The sequence below is a fragment of the Ovis aries genome, chromosome 19, assembly GCF_016772045.2.
Source record: "Ovis aries strain OAR_USU_Benz2616 breed Rambouillet chromosome 19, ARS-UI_Ramb_v3.0, whole genome shotgun sequence".
Classification (NCBI taxonomy): domain Eukaryota; kingdom Metazoa; phylum Chordata; class Mammalia; order Artiodactyla; family Bovidae; genus Ovis; species Ovis aries.
In genome coordinates this window covers 11,337,866-11,351,701 of record NC_056072.1, presented here as the reverse complement: position 1 = coordinate 11,351,701, position 13,836 = coordinate 11,337,866, and the positions used below count along the sequence as shown (strand labels likewise).

At 43.2% G+C, this 13,836-nt stretch overlaps 1 protein-coding gene across 1 annotated transcript in view; it reads right to left on the bottom strand.

The window, feature by feature from the left end:
* Window positions 1–13,296, bottom strand: part of CTDSPL (CTD small phosphatase like) — a 124,483-nt gene extending 111,187 nt beyond the window's left edge. The window contains exon 1 of the mRNA XM_012100320.3: window positions 13,078–13,296. Within this exon, the coding sequence (XP_011955710.2) occupies window positions 13,078–13,156 (79 nt within the window). The 5' untranslated portion in view covers window positions 13,157–13,296. The remainder of the gene's footprint in view (window positions 1–13,077) is intronic.
* Between the last annotated feature and the right edge of the window lie 540 nt (window positions 13,297–13,836).

The following is a 13,836-nucleotide window of genomic DNA, read 5'->3' as shown; positions in this document are numbered from 1 at the left end:
AACACTGACTTCACTCTGACACCGAAAGGCGACACTTATTCAAGTTGTGTTGACAAAGGAGTGTGGTTTGTTCTTCCAGATACCCTGAAACACTGAAAGCTTAGGTTAAACACTAATTATGAAAGGTAAGGACAGTTACCAGCCATCACACACTAAGCCATTTCTCTTCACTTTTTAAAGCACTTTGAGTACCAGGATTTTAAAACATTTTGGGCAAGTAGCCTTAATACAGCCCACTCCAGTGTTCTTGCCTGGAGAATCTCAGGGACGGGGGAGCGTGGTGGGCTGCCGTCTATGGGGTCACACAGAGTCGGACACGACTGAAGTGACTTAGCAGCAGCAGCAGCAGCAGCAGCCTTAATACAAGTTACAATTACAAAGAAATCTTTCAGTTTTTAACTTGAAGCAGGTTTTAACTCAGAATCAAAATGAGTGATTACTTCGGTGGTCACACCACCCTCAGCATCCATAAAGACCACTGTTTAGCAGGCCCTGGTTTCAGAGAGCTGTGCCACCAGTGTTTCCGTGCTGACCCCAAATACAAAAACGTCCACATCCTAACCCAGCGCTGCAAGGTTCCTAAGCCTTTGCTCCATTATGTGTTACTTCAAAGTCATAAATGCAAACATTTGCCTAAGTTAACTTTAAATAAAGCATTGACTATACATTCTCATTTTAAAAATAGGAAAATAAACGTTAAAAGAGTAAAGGAAAAGACACTATTGAATGAAAGTAGATTTTTGAAAAGAAATCTGGGTTATTAAAAAATACTGAACTTCAAATACATGATAAATCATGATTTAAAATCTGGAAATAAGTTCCAAGGGAAATATTATACCTCAACATTTCCCAAGAGAATCCTGACATTTCCCTTTTCCAGTAGTTATACACTAGTGACCTTAGCATCATATATTACTGCCAAAGCAAGTAAAAAACATATTATATACGTATATGTAAATCTAGAACTCTTTGTGGCCAGAGTGTTTCTTGACCTCTGCCAATTCCTGGCTGAAAGGATTTAATGAACCCATTGGCCCTATCATGTATTCCCCTTTCCCAACTGCCGAAAGAGAAAAAGTCACTGAATTTCACTGAAAGAGAAAAAGCCATTGGCTTCACTTTGGGTATACATCCAAAGAAAGCAAAATCACGATCCCAAAGAGGTGTCTGTACTCCCACATTCATTACAACATTATTTATAATAGTCAAGACATGGAAATAACCTAAGTGTCCACTGTCAGATGAATGGATAAAGACGACTCTTTATATATACACACACACACATATATATTCACATATATATTATATAAAGGAATATTATTCTATCATAAAAATAAGTTGTAACAACATAGATGGACCTTGGGGGCAAGTATGGTAAATGAAATGTCAGAGACAGACAAAAACTTTATGATCTCATTTATATGTGGATTCTGAAAGAAAACCAAAGTCCCAGAAAAAGAGATCAGATTTGAGGTTGGCAGAGGGTGAGGGGCAAAGGAATTGGGTGAAGGTGGTCATAAGGTACAAAGCTCCAATTACAAGATAACAAGCAAGAGGCATGTAATGAGCAACACGTTCACTAGAGTTCAGAATGCTGGGTGGTATATTTATAAGTCGCCAAGAAAGTGAATCCTAAAAATTGTAGTCATAAGAAAAAAACCTGGTAACTATGAGGTCATGGATATTCAAACTTACTGCAGTAATCCTTTCACACTATATAGGTATACGTATGCCTGTCAAGTCACTATGCTGTATACCTTAAACTTCAATAGTGTCACATGTCAACTGCATCTCAACAAAACTGGACTGAAAATAAACAAATACTTCAGAGTTAAACTTGAAGCTGTGTAGTCCCTCCTGAAAACCCAGTCCTACGCTTGCATATGGACTTCCCCTATGACGTGGGCCACTCCAGTCAAGTGCAGTCTGAGCCAAATTTTGGAAGCCCCCAAACCTACCTCCAGGGCAGCACAGACACTGGCCAGAGAGCTCTGTCTAGTAGTAACCAGCAGTGCTAAAACCAGAGATAAGCTCCATTGTGCTTACCCCAGGAAGACACTTCTATCTACTTAAATGGATGCTTTCTCAACTGAGAAACAAAATAAAAGATAAGATACAGGTTTAAACCTGCTTGCCAATCAAACAGAATATTAGATCAAAAATACATCTAACTCAGGATACTCGAGAATGCTGATCTAAATTCTGGTGTTAAGACGAAAGCTTAAGAATGCATCCTTTGAAGGCTGGCTCAACAACAGTTGTCACTGAAGCCCCACTGATCTAGACTTGATTTCACACTGAATTCATTATCATTTCTCTTTTTCAGGGACAATCAAGATTCTCAAAGCACTAACCCAATTTGACTTTTACATCAGTCACTAGCACTTTGCTGAAATAAACATTTAAAGGGACAACTCTCCAATTCCAGTCTTCCTTAAAACAATTTGGATAGGTCTAAAAATTAATCAGGGGACTTCTACTTCCAAGAAGATGGAGTAAACATAATTCTTCCTAATCTGTCCACTAGTACAACTAAAAGCCCAGTTTATAGAGCAAACACAAGCTGACTGAAAGGTGGAGGGAAGAACTTAAACCAAGGGAGGAGGGAGCTGAGAACTTAAACCAAGGCTGGTGACCCCTGGGTTTTCTTTTGCATCATAAAACCCAAACTCAGAGCCGAAGGGGCTGCATATGGGCAAAAATCAACAGCTGCTGACAAAAAAAAAAAAAAAATTCCTTTCAGAGCCTATTCTTTGTAACCAAAGGACCAGAAAAGGGACAGTCTGGCAAGACAGGAAACTTTCAGATAATAAAACTGCTCTACTGCAGAGAACACCACACACGCACACACTGTGGCCCCAACCCCACCAAGGTCAGCAAAACCCAAAGGGTATGTAGATTTCCACCCCGACCAGGCTGTAAGGAGGCACCCCACCACCCTGCTGGGGCAGTGGCTGAGAAAGCCATGTAGGGAGAAGAGACGTTCATTCCTAACTGCTGGTAACGGGTCCCACCCTGTCCCAGCGGTGCCGGTGAAGACCATGTGGCGAGCCTGGACTTCCATTCCTACCCAGGTGTCAGAGGTGGCACAGGAAGATTCAGGGTTCTCACCTGCTCCCACTGCAGAGATCATGTGGGAGCTGAAACTCCCTTCCCTGCCCATCAGTTTGTCAGGAGAGGTCAAGTGGAGATCCTGGACTTCTACCTGTCCCTGGCAATAACAGGGCAGTGTTTCCCCTTCTCTGCTGGAGCAGTGTCAGAGAAAACCAACTAAAACTGAAGCTTTAAATAAGACCCAGACTCTCGTAACATGGTAAGAAAAAGTCCAGATTTCAACTGCAATTTACTTGTTACACCTAGAGCCAGAAGATCTCAAACTGAACGAAAAAAAGGCAATCGAGGCCAATACCAAGAAAACTATTACAATTACCTGACAAAAATTTTCAAGCAGCTATGGTAAAAGCAATTAGGAAGATACTGAAAACAAATGGAAATAGAAAGCCTCAGCAAAGACATAGCAAGTCTTAGCAAAGAAAAACAAGACATAAAAAACTGAATGGCAAATTTTATTTTATTTATTTATTTATTTAAAAAAATTTTATTTTTACTTTATTTTACTTTACAATACTGTATTGGTTTTGCCATACATTGACATGAATCCACCACGGGTGTATATGAGCTCCCAAACATGAACCCCCCTCCCACCTCCCACCCGACATCATCCCTCCGGATCATCCCTGTGCACCAGCACCAAGCATCCTGCATCGAACACAGACTGGCGATTCGTTTCTTACATGATAGTATACATGTTTTAATGCCATTCTCTCAAATCATCCCACCCTCTCCCTCTCCCTCAGAGTCCAAAAGTCCGCTCTACACATCTGTGTCTCTTTTGCTGTCTTGCATACAGGGTCATCATTACCATCTTTCTAAATTCCATATATATGTGTTAGTATACTGTATTGGTGTTTTTCTTTCTGGCTTACTTCACTCTGTATAATTGGCTCCAGTTTCATCCATCTCATTAGAACTGATTCAAATGTATTCTTTTTAATGGCTGAGTAATACTCCATTGTGTATATGTACCACAGCTTTCTTATCCTGAATGGCAAATTTTAAATGAAACAAAAGTGAAAGAAAGAAAGTGAAGTCACTCAGCCGTGTCCGACTCTTTGTGACCCCATGGACTGTAGCCCACCAGGCTCCTCCATCCATGGAATTTTCTAGGCAAGAATACTGGAGTGGGTGCCCACTTCCTTCTCCAGGGGATCTTCCTGACCCAGGGATTGAACTCAGGTCTCCCGCATTGCAGGCATACACTTTACCATCTGAGCCACTAGGATGAAACAAAAGTTGAAACAAAAATCTTGTGGATAGGCTCAATAGCAGAATGGAGGGGACTAGGAGCAAATCACTGAAATTGGAGATAGAACAAAAGAAATTACCCAATCTGGATCAACAGACAGAAAAGTGTTTTTTTTTTTTTTTTTAAGAGTAGTTGGTATTGATAAACCTGTTGGCCTATAACATAGGACCTCATATTTGTGTCATCAGAGTCCTAGGAGAAGAAGAGAAAAGAGCAGGGCTAAAAAAGTACTTCAGAAAATAAAGGCTGAAAACGTCCCAGATTTTCTAAGAGACAACTTTACAAATTCAAGAAGCTAAGTAAATCCCCAATAGGATAAACCTGAGGAATCCATGTTGAGACATATCATAACTAAACTTCTGGACACTAAAGATGATACAGACAGCTTGGAAGACAGTTTGACAGTTTCTTACAAAACAAAAAGCGTTCTCACCATATAGTACAGCAACAGTGCTCCTTAGTATTTACCCAAATGAGCTGAAGCCGCGTCGGGTCAGCTCACGGGAACACTTTCCGCTCGGCTTTGCTGTGAACCTAGAACTATCCTAAAAAATTAAGTCTATATTAAAAAAAAAAAAGCAAAACAAAACACACTGAGGACTTCCCTGGTGGTCGAGTGGTTAAGAATCAGCCTGCCAGTGTGGAGGACATGAGTTCAACCCCTGGTCCGGGAAGATCCCACGTGCTGTGGGGCAACCAAGCCTGTGCATCACAGCTAGTGAGCCTGTGCTCCAGAGCTGGGGGGCCGCAGCTCCTGAAGCCTGCACGCCGCAATGAGAAGCCTGCGCACCGCAACGAGAGAGCAGCCCCCACTTGCAGAAACCAAGACCCAGCACAGACAACATTAAACAAAATAACTAAATTTAAAAAGAAGTTTTCTCTAAAATAATGCATGGAGCTGAATGAAGATGAAAATATAACATCAGAATTTCTGAGCTACTGCAAAAATAATACGAAGAGAAAAATGTGTGGCGCAATATGCATATGTTAGGAAAAGGAAACATCTCAAATCAATAATCTAAGTTCCCTTCCAAGAACCTAGAAAGAGAGCAAAATAAACCCAAATCAAGCATAAGGAAGAAAAATAATAAAGAACAGAGCAGATATCAGTTGAGTTGAAAACATTAAAAGTGGTAGAGAAAAATCAGTGAAATACAAAATGGGTCTCTCTTTTTTTTTTTTAAAGATCAAGGAAATTGAGAAACCTCTATTAAGTCTCACCAAAAAATAAGATGGAAGACACAAATCACCAATATTACAAATGAAAGTGGGGATGTGAGAAACACGGGCTGTCTCTTCAGACCCTGCAAGCATCGAATAGGTAATAAGGGAATAATACTATGGACAACTCTACACACAAATATGACAACTTTGATGAAATGGATCAAATCTCAAAAAACAAAAATGACACAACTTATCCCATGTGAAAGAGATGATCTGAATAGCTCTATAACTATTAGAGAAACTGAATTTGTCATTTAAAAATTCCCCCCAAAGAAATCTCCAGGTCTAGACGATTTCACTGGGAATGAACACCAGTGTTACACAATCTCTTCCAGAAAAGAGAAGAGAACACTTTCCAATTTACTTTACAAAGCTGGCACCAAATTAGATAAAGACCATACTCAAAATGAAAAGCATAGACCAATATCACTCATGAATACAGATGCAAAAATCCTTAACAAAATGGTGGCAATCAGAATTCATTAATACATAAAAAGAATTACACACAAAATCATGAGGCTTACTCTAGGCATACAAGATGGTTCAATACTTTAAAATCCATCAGTGTAATCTACCATATTAATAGACCAAAGATGAAAACTCACATCATCATATCAATTGATATAGGAAAAACATATGACAAAATTCAACATCCATCTCTGATAAAAACTCTGAGAAAAACTGGAATACAGGAGAACTTCCTCAACCTTTTAATAAAGACATACACCCACACACACAAACAGCCAACAATATACTTAACAGTAACAGACTGAAATGGGAACAGGGTAAGGATGTCCATTCTCACAACTCTTATTCAACATACTTCTCTAAGTTTTCATCGACACAATAAGGAAAAAGAAATAAAAGGCATACAAATCAGAAGGGAAGAAATAGAAATGTTCTTATGTGATGACATCTTAAAAGGCTTCTATCTTAAAAGCCCCAAGAAGTAGACAAAGTCTCTTATAACTAATAAGTGAGTTCAGTATAGTTAGACGACATAAGAAAGACATACAAAAATCAACTGCATTCCTATATACTAGTACCGACCATGTGAATACCAAAATTAGAAACAACTAAAATCACTCAAAAAAAAAAAAAAAAAGAAACACATAACCACTTAGATATGTATCTAATAAAAACATTAATAGGACTTGTATGCTGAAAACTTACACAACCCTGATCAAAGAATCAAAGAATACCATATCTCAATAAATGGAAAGACCGTGGTCATGAACTGGAAGATTCAATATAGTGAAGATGTTAATTCTCCCCAAACTGACACACAGGTTTAATTTGATTCCTATCAAATCTCAGCAAGCTTTCTGTAGATATAGACAAGATTATTGTAATATATACGTATATACAGAATATATACAGAAAGGAACTAGAACTGCTAAAACAAAAGATAAAATCTGAAGGAATCAGGCCATTCTCTCTCAAGACTTAATATACAGCTACAATAACCAAGACAGTGGTATAGGCAGAGGGCAGACACATACATCAGTGGAATAAAATAGAAAACTCAGAGACCTACACAAATATGATGCACTGGTTTTTGACTGATACACTGATTTTAAATGCAAAAGAAACTCAAAAGAGGAAGGAAAGCCTTTTCAACAAATGTGGCTAAAGTGATTAGACAGAGACAAAAAACTTAATCTAGTTGTGGCTCCCTGCCAGCTCAGATGATAAAGAATCTGCTTGCAACGCAGGAGACTCAGGTTCGTTCCCTGCGTCGGGAAGATCCCCTGGAGAAGGGGGATCTCCAGTATTCCTGCCTGGAGAATTCCACAAACAGAGGAGCCTGGTAAGCTGCGGTCTATGTGGTCAAAAAAGTCAGACACAACTGAGCAACTAACACTTTCACTTTCACCTTATAAAAACTAAATCACAATAGATAATGGTATTAAATGTAAAACATAAAACTACAAAACTTTTGGGAAGGGCACATGACAAAACACTCAGGTCTAGTGTGAGATAAAGAGTTCTTAGACTTGACCTCAAAAGCACAATCAATACAAGGAAAAATTGATATATTAAAAACTTTTGTTCTGCAAAAGACTGTGTAAAGAGGATGAAAAGACAAGCTACAGATAAGGAGGAAGTATTTTCAAACCACATAACTGATGAAGGACTAACACCGAGAATATGAAAAGAATTCTCAAAACTCAACAGTGAAAGAAATATCCAATTAGAACATGAACAAAGACAAGAAGGAACATCTCATCAAAGAAGATATACAGAAGGAAAAAGCACATGGAAAGAAGTTCAACATCATTAGCCATCAGAGAAATCCAAATTAAAACCACAATGAGATACCACTACACACATACCAGAATGATTAATACAAAAAAGTGACATCGAATGCTGGTGAGGATGTGGAGAAATTAGACCTTTCATGGATTGCTGGTGACATTATAAACTGGTCATTTAATCTGGAAAACAGTTTGGCAGTTTCTTTAAAAAGCAAATATGCAACTACCATATGATCCAACAATTGCATGCCTGGGTACTTTTCCTGGAGAAATGATGACTTCTCTTTACCCAAAAACCTGTCCACTAACGTTTATAGCAGTTTTATGTGTAATAGCCCCCATTCAGAAATGATCAGATGTTCTTCAAAGAGTGACTGTGGTATATTCATGTCATGGAATACTATTCTGCAATAAAAAAGAAGAAAATACTGATATAAGCAACAACCTGGCTGAAAATCCAGAGAATTATGCTGAATGAAAAAAGTCAACTCCAAAAGATCACATACTGTTTGATTCCATGTATACACATGCCTAAAATGACAAAATTTCAGAAATGAAGAACAGACGAGTGGTTTCCAATAGGCTGAGAAGGAGTGGGAATGGAAGAGAACGAGGTGTAGTTAGAAAACAGCACCATGAGGGATCTTTGAGCTGATGGAATTTTTCTGTGTCCTGACCATGCCAATGATTTTGTACAAAGGTTTGGCAAGATGCTAACATTAGCGGAACTAGGTAGGGAGGTCAGTGTGACTGCTTACGGCTGCATGTAAACTTAAGAGTCATTTCTGAATAAAAAGTTTAATATTAAAAAGTTAAACTGAATCTACTTCAAATTTGTTCCAGCATCTGAAATGACTATTGCTTCCAAGAATCTTCTCCTTGCTGTAATTTTGTTAGCAGCCCAAAGGTTAAAGGTTTCTGAGTTAAGCTTAAGTGTCGCAAACATGTGGAGGAAATATACCTAGTATCCTGGGCCAAAAATCTGCCAAAACAAACTTGCCTACAGAAATCTCATCAAGAGACATGTATTAGCTTACAGAATAATTATTCAGCAAGAACTGATATGTGCTTGTTAGTGTTGCATATTAATTGAGGGGCTTTTGTTTTATTATTATTCAACTCCCTTAAATTACTTATTTTCCTCCAAATAGCTATGGGAAATTTCTTTTCTTTTGTTAAAAAAATTCATCTGTAAAACACAAGGATATTTTCATTAATATTTAAACAAAAAGGCAAAGTTCCCTCACTTTCCATCTCAGTCTTTTCCCCAGGGAAAATCACTGTTGTTTGTTTGAAGTATTTTTTCAGATTATTTTTTGTGTGTCTCTAGACATATGTACAGTTTTATGTCTGTGTGTCTGATTTTTTTAAAATACAGACAGGATCACACTGTTTATATTATTCAATTACTTTACCCCCACTCTGCTTTAAAATCTCTTGGAAATGTGCATGTTAGTATCCTTAGATCTAATTTAATTCATTCTTTCTAAGTGCCTTACACTCTTTTGTGGTATTGATGTACTACAGTCTAATCCTTTGGCACTTATGATGTTTCTGATATTTTATATTGCAAGCAATGTAGACATTGGTGAAAATCCTTGTGTTTCCTGGAGCACATACAAAGCTGTTTCTCTAGGACAGAAACCAGAGGTAGACCTGGCTTTACAGGTATGACCAAGATTGTTGATTGGCTGAGACTACACCTGTTCCCACCTATTCCCAATCATCTTCTTTCCTGCTTCCAAAACAAAGGTTGGAGTGACTATGTGACCCAGTTCTGGCCGATTAAACACCACTGAAAGTTTGCCGGGTGGTCCCTAGCAATATTTTTGGTTTCCAATTAAAAACAGCTGGACCTTTTTCCTTCCCTGAAGGTGGCGATGGTGTTTGGAGGGGTGGCAGCCACATTACAACACGTAGGAAAGTCAAGGGAATTACAGTGATGTCAGCTGTGATACTAATGAGTTGCTGAACTAAAGCTATCGACAATTACCTCCAGACTGCTTGCTATGTGACAAGAATAAACCTCTGTCAGGTTAAGCTGCAGAGTAAGTCTGGCTTTCTATTACTTGCAGCCAAATATGTTTCTAAGAGACTCAGTACTCAAATATTCTCTAAAAAGCCTGTACTCACTTCATTCTCTCACAAAGGTTTCTAACAGCATTCCTTTCCCAAAACTTCTGTTTACTTTGAATGTTGTCAGTCATTTAAACGTTTAAACAAGCTGACAGAGGAGAAAAATTTCACAGGAAGTAAAGCGTCATTTCATTCATTTTGGGGACATTCAAATTCCCTCTTCTACAATTTTTCTTGTTCATATCTCTTGACCACTTTTCTACTATATTGTTAGACTTTTTCTTATTGATTTGTAAGAGTAAATTTCCAGATAGCAAAGCAGCCTGGGCTAAACTCACACTGAAAACTGCCTCTGTATCTTTATACCATCAGTCAAGTCAAACAAGATTACCAAATAAATCTTTGGTGACAGGCCACACCTCTGACAGGGACAATCATCTCTGAGTGCTGCAGTACCAGGTGGCAAAGTGTCAAAAAGTCATTCAACTTGGGCAAACAACCCGGGCCCCAGCCCACGCTTACGACTTCCTCTGCAAACCTCCACCTAACGAAAGGTATATACAACACACCGGTGAACCGGGCAGAGTCTAACACAGGTCATCTCATTCAATCCAAATCAAACCCAAAGGCAGTCATCATTAATCCAATTTTAAGAACAAAAAATAAAAGTAAACTTTTAAAACCAAGAATTTCTTTCCTATCGCTAAATCTTACATTTCAGGTAGCATAATTAAAACCAAAACGATTAAGAGTTCACCTAAAACTTGAGTGATACAAAATCCATTGTGCCTGTCTAAATATATCAACATGCTTAAGCAGGAAACATTGCTAAACATGTTTAGTGGTTTAGGAATCTGAGGAAAGTATCCCAAAGCTATGTTCTACAGTTTACTGCCACACTATAGTTAACCCAAATTATTTTGTTTTAAAGTGAGAAACTAAATTGGGTAGGATTTTAATGCTTCAACAAGAAGCACTGACTACAAGAAGCCACCGACCCCACCCCAGAGAGGCAGGTAAGGAATTCCTCTAATCAGCTATCAACCAACCAATCTGATACTAGAAAACAAACAAAATAAGCAGTTAAAGATAATACAAGATTGTCATGAAAAGAAACATACACAAGTTGAATAGAACAAGCACCATCCTTGAATATTTGTACATGGTTTGAATTTTGGATAACTGTCTCCACTTTTAAAAGTTTAGGAGCTAGAGGAAAAGAGAAAGTTGGGGAGGCGCCTGCTCCTGCAATCAGGTGGGGAACAGTAGCAAGGCTGAAGTCCTGACAAATATCTTCCTGTTTTCTGCCACACCTCTCCTCACAAGAGCTGTGCATCACACAAAGCACTCAATCCAGACTGGAGGAGAAGCAGAGGCATCAAATCTCCTCGATGCCTCCAAGCAAACTGTCCCTGAGGGAACATGCCCAGTGCTGGGACAGCAGGCCAGGGCCCCAGGAACTGACAGCCCCAGGAGCAGGAAGGTCAGACCAAGCAAGGCGCTGCCCACTTGGGCCCCAAAGAGACATGGAGATTCATCTGGAGCAGCCTCCTCCAGTTTTTCAGCCCCTCTGTAAGGCACAGAAAAATCCCTGGGGGAGTCTGATTTCTAATTTTACACAAAAGAAAACAAGTCTGCAGACACACAGTGTTTACGGTCTATGGAAAGTGCAAATGAATTGACAAATCGCCAATCTGAAGGGTGACTCTGGTGGGTTCTGGCGTTTTCCTCGTGGGCTTGCCCAGGGATTCCTGCTTGGGGAGAGGTAATGGAGTGCTTCCCCCACCCCCATGCCACTCCTCAGTAGAGCTGCACACCTCACCCGACTGGCACAGCAAGGTTAGTAACACATGTTAAGAAATCTGACTCTCTGCCAAAGCCAAAGGCCAGGCTTGGAGAGGGGAGGGGGGAGCATCCCAGTGGGCTGCTCCTGACCTCGGTGCAGGTGTTTGCCAGGCACACAGCAGGAAGATTTAGTCACCAGGAACAAAACAAGCCAGATTCCTTGGCCCTTCAAAACTGTCCAAACCTCAGGCCAGCTTACTAGAGGGACAGTAACCAGGGCACGTGAGAGAGGGGGACAACAGGTCTCCAAGAAGGGCAGGGACACAAAGGAAAAGAGCAATGAGGGGTGGGTGATGGGGCCAAAATGTGCTGGAATCAAAGCAGGTGCTTCAGCACCGTGCCAGCTCTCCCGGGAGGGACACACCTGGCACCCAAGGGCTCCTCCGAGGGTCCGTTAGAGCTGGGCCCTAAAAGGGCCACCAAACCCTGCAGATGCACCCAACAGGTGCCACTGAGACAGCAGAGTCAAGCAGGGGGCTAGCTCAGCAATGCTCCCCCCAATCCCACTTGCGCAACCAACTAAACATACCCAAGCACACAGCCTCACTGCTGGGCGCACACACAGGTTCATGGTCTGGCACAGCACACACTCAGTCTTCCTAGGTACAACTGCACACACACACATAACACCCTGCCAGTCCACGGGCACAGCATACTCAACCTGCTAGTTCAGTGCTGTAAGCACACACATGTTCACACACAAACTCTGTAGGGAATGAACACATACAAACTCTGCAGGCTCGGGCTCATGCCCGAGCACACACACGCACAACTCTACAACCTCCTAGTCAGGTACACACAAACCTCTACATAATGTACACACGCACACAGCCTGTCAGGAAAACCGGTGCTCACACACCTTTACCATCTCTCAGTTGGCCCGTGCATACCCACAGCATGCAAGTATACACACAAAAGTGCACACACACGGAATCCTACAGACACATACATTCACAACCTATCTGTTACGGGCACACATAGCCTTCCAACCTCTGCCCACTGCATACACACGACACACACACTTCCAACCTGCCAGAAACACACGCGGGCTCACAACTTCTCCGTCGGCGTGAGCGCACACACAAACTCTCGGCCCGCAGGGTCACCCCCACATCGCCGCCACGCGGGGAAAGGCGCACGCCCCCTCCTGCGCCCCGAGCGGCGCGGGCACACTCACCCTCCCGCCCGCTCGCCTCCCTGCTGCGCACCCCGCACCCACGCACCCCTCCCCCAGCCCGCGCCAGCGCCCGGCAGCTAACTCCGGCCGCGCGCGGAGCGCCCACGCCCCCGGCCTGCGCCCCTCCTTACCTTTCTCGCCCGCGCCCGGGGCCCGGCCCTCGTCCTCCTTGGGGTTGGTCACCTGGGTGATGATGGCCGGGCCGTCCATGGGTGCGCGGCGCGGCGGCCGCCCGCCGGCCCGGCCCCCCGGCAGCCAGGCGCACGGGCGCGCGGCGCGGGGGGCGCGCGGGGCCGCGGGCCGGGGGGGCGCTCGCCGCCGCCGCCTGGGCGCGCCCGCCGCCCGGCCCCGCGCTCTGTAAGAGGCGGCCCGGGCTCGCGCCCCCGCTCCCGCCGCCGCCGCCGCCGCCGCCTCTGGGCTGGAGCGGCCGCCGCCTCGTCACCATGAACCCCGGAGCCGCGCCCGGGAGAGCCGCGCAAGGGGAGGCGGAGCGGGAGGCCGGGCGCCGCGGGAAGCGGGAGAGGGCGAGGGGGAAGGAGCAAGCGAGGAGCGAGGGCGGGCGGGAGAGAGGGAGGGAATGAGGGAGGGAACGAGGGAAAGCGGGAGGGCGGGCGGGTGGGTGTGTCCCGGCCGGGGGACCGGCCTCCGCCGCCGCCGCCGCCGGCGCTGCCCGCCAGCCCCGGGGGGAGAGGGTGCGGGGTGAGACCGAAGCGCTAGGTGGAGGGCGGGAGGGGTTCTTGGGCAGACGCGGTGCGGGGGACGGGCTTGGGGTGTAGGGGTTTCTAGAGGGGTCTTGGCGGTAGAGGTGAGGGCCGAGGTGTGTGGGGGTGTCAGGAGGCCTGGGAAGAGGAGTGGGGTGAGCGGCCTGGGGTGCGAAGGCCGTGAGGAGT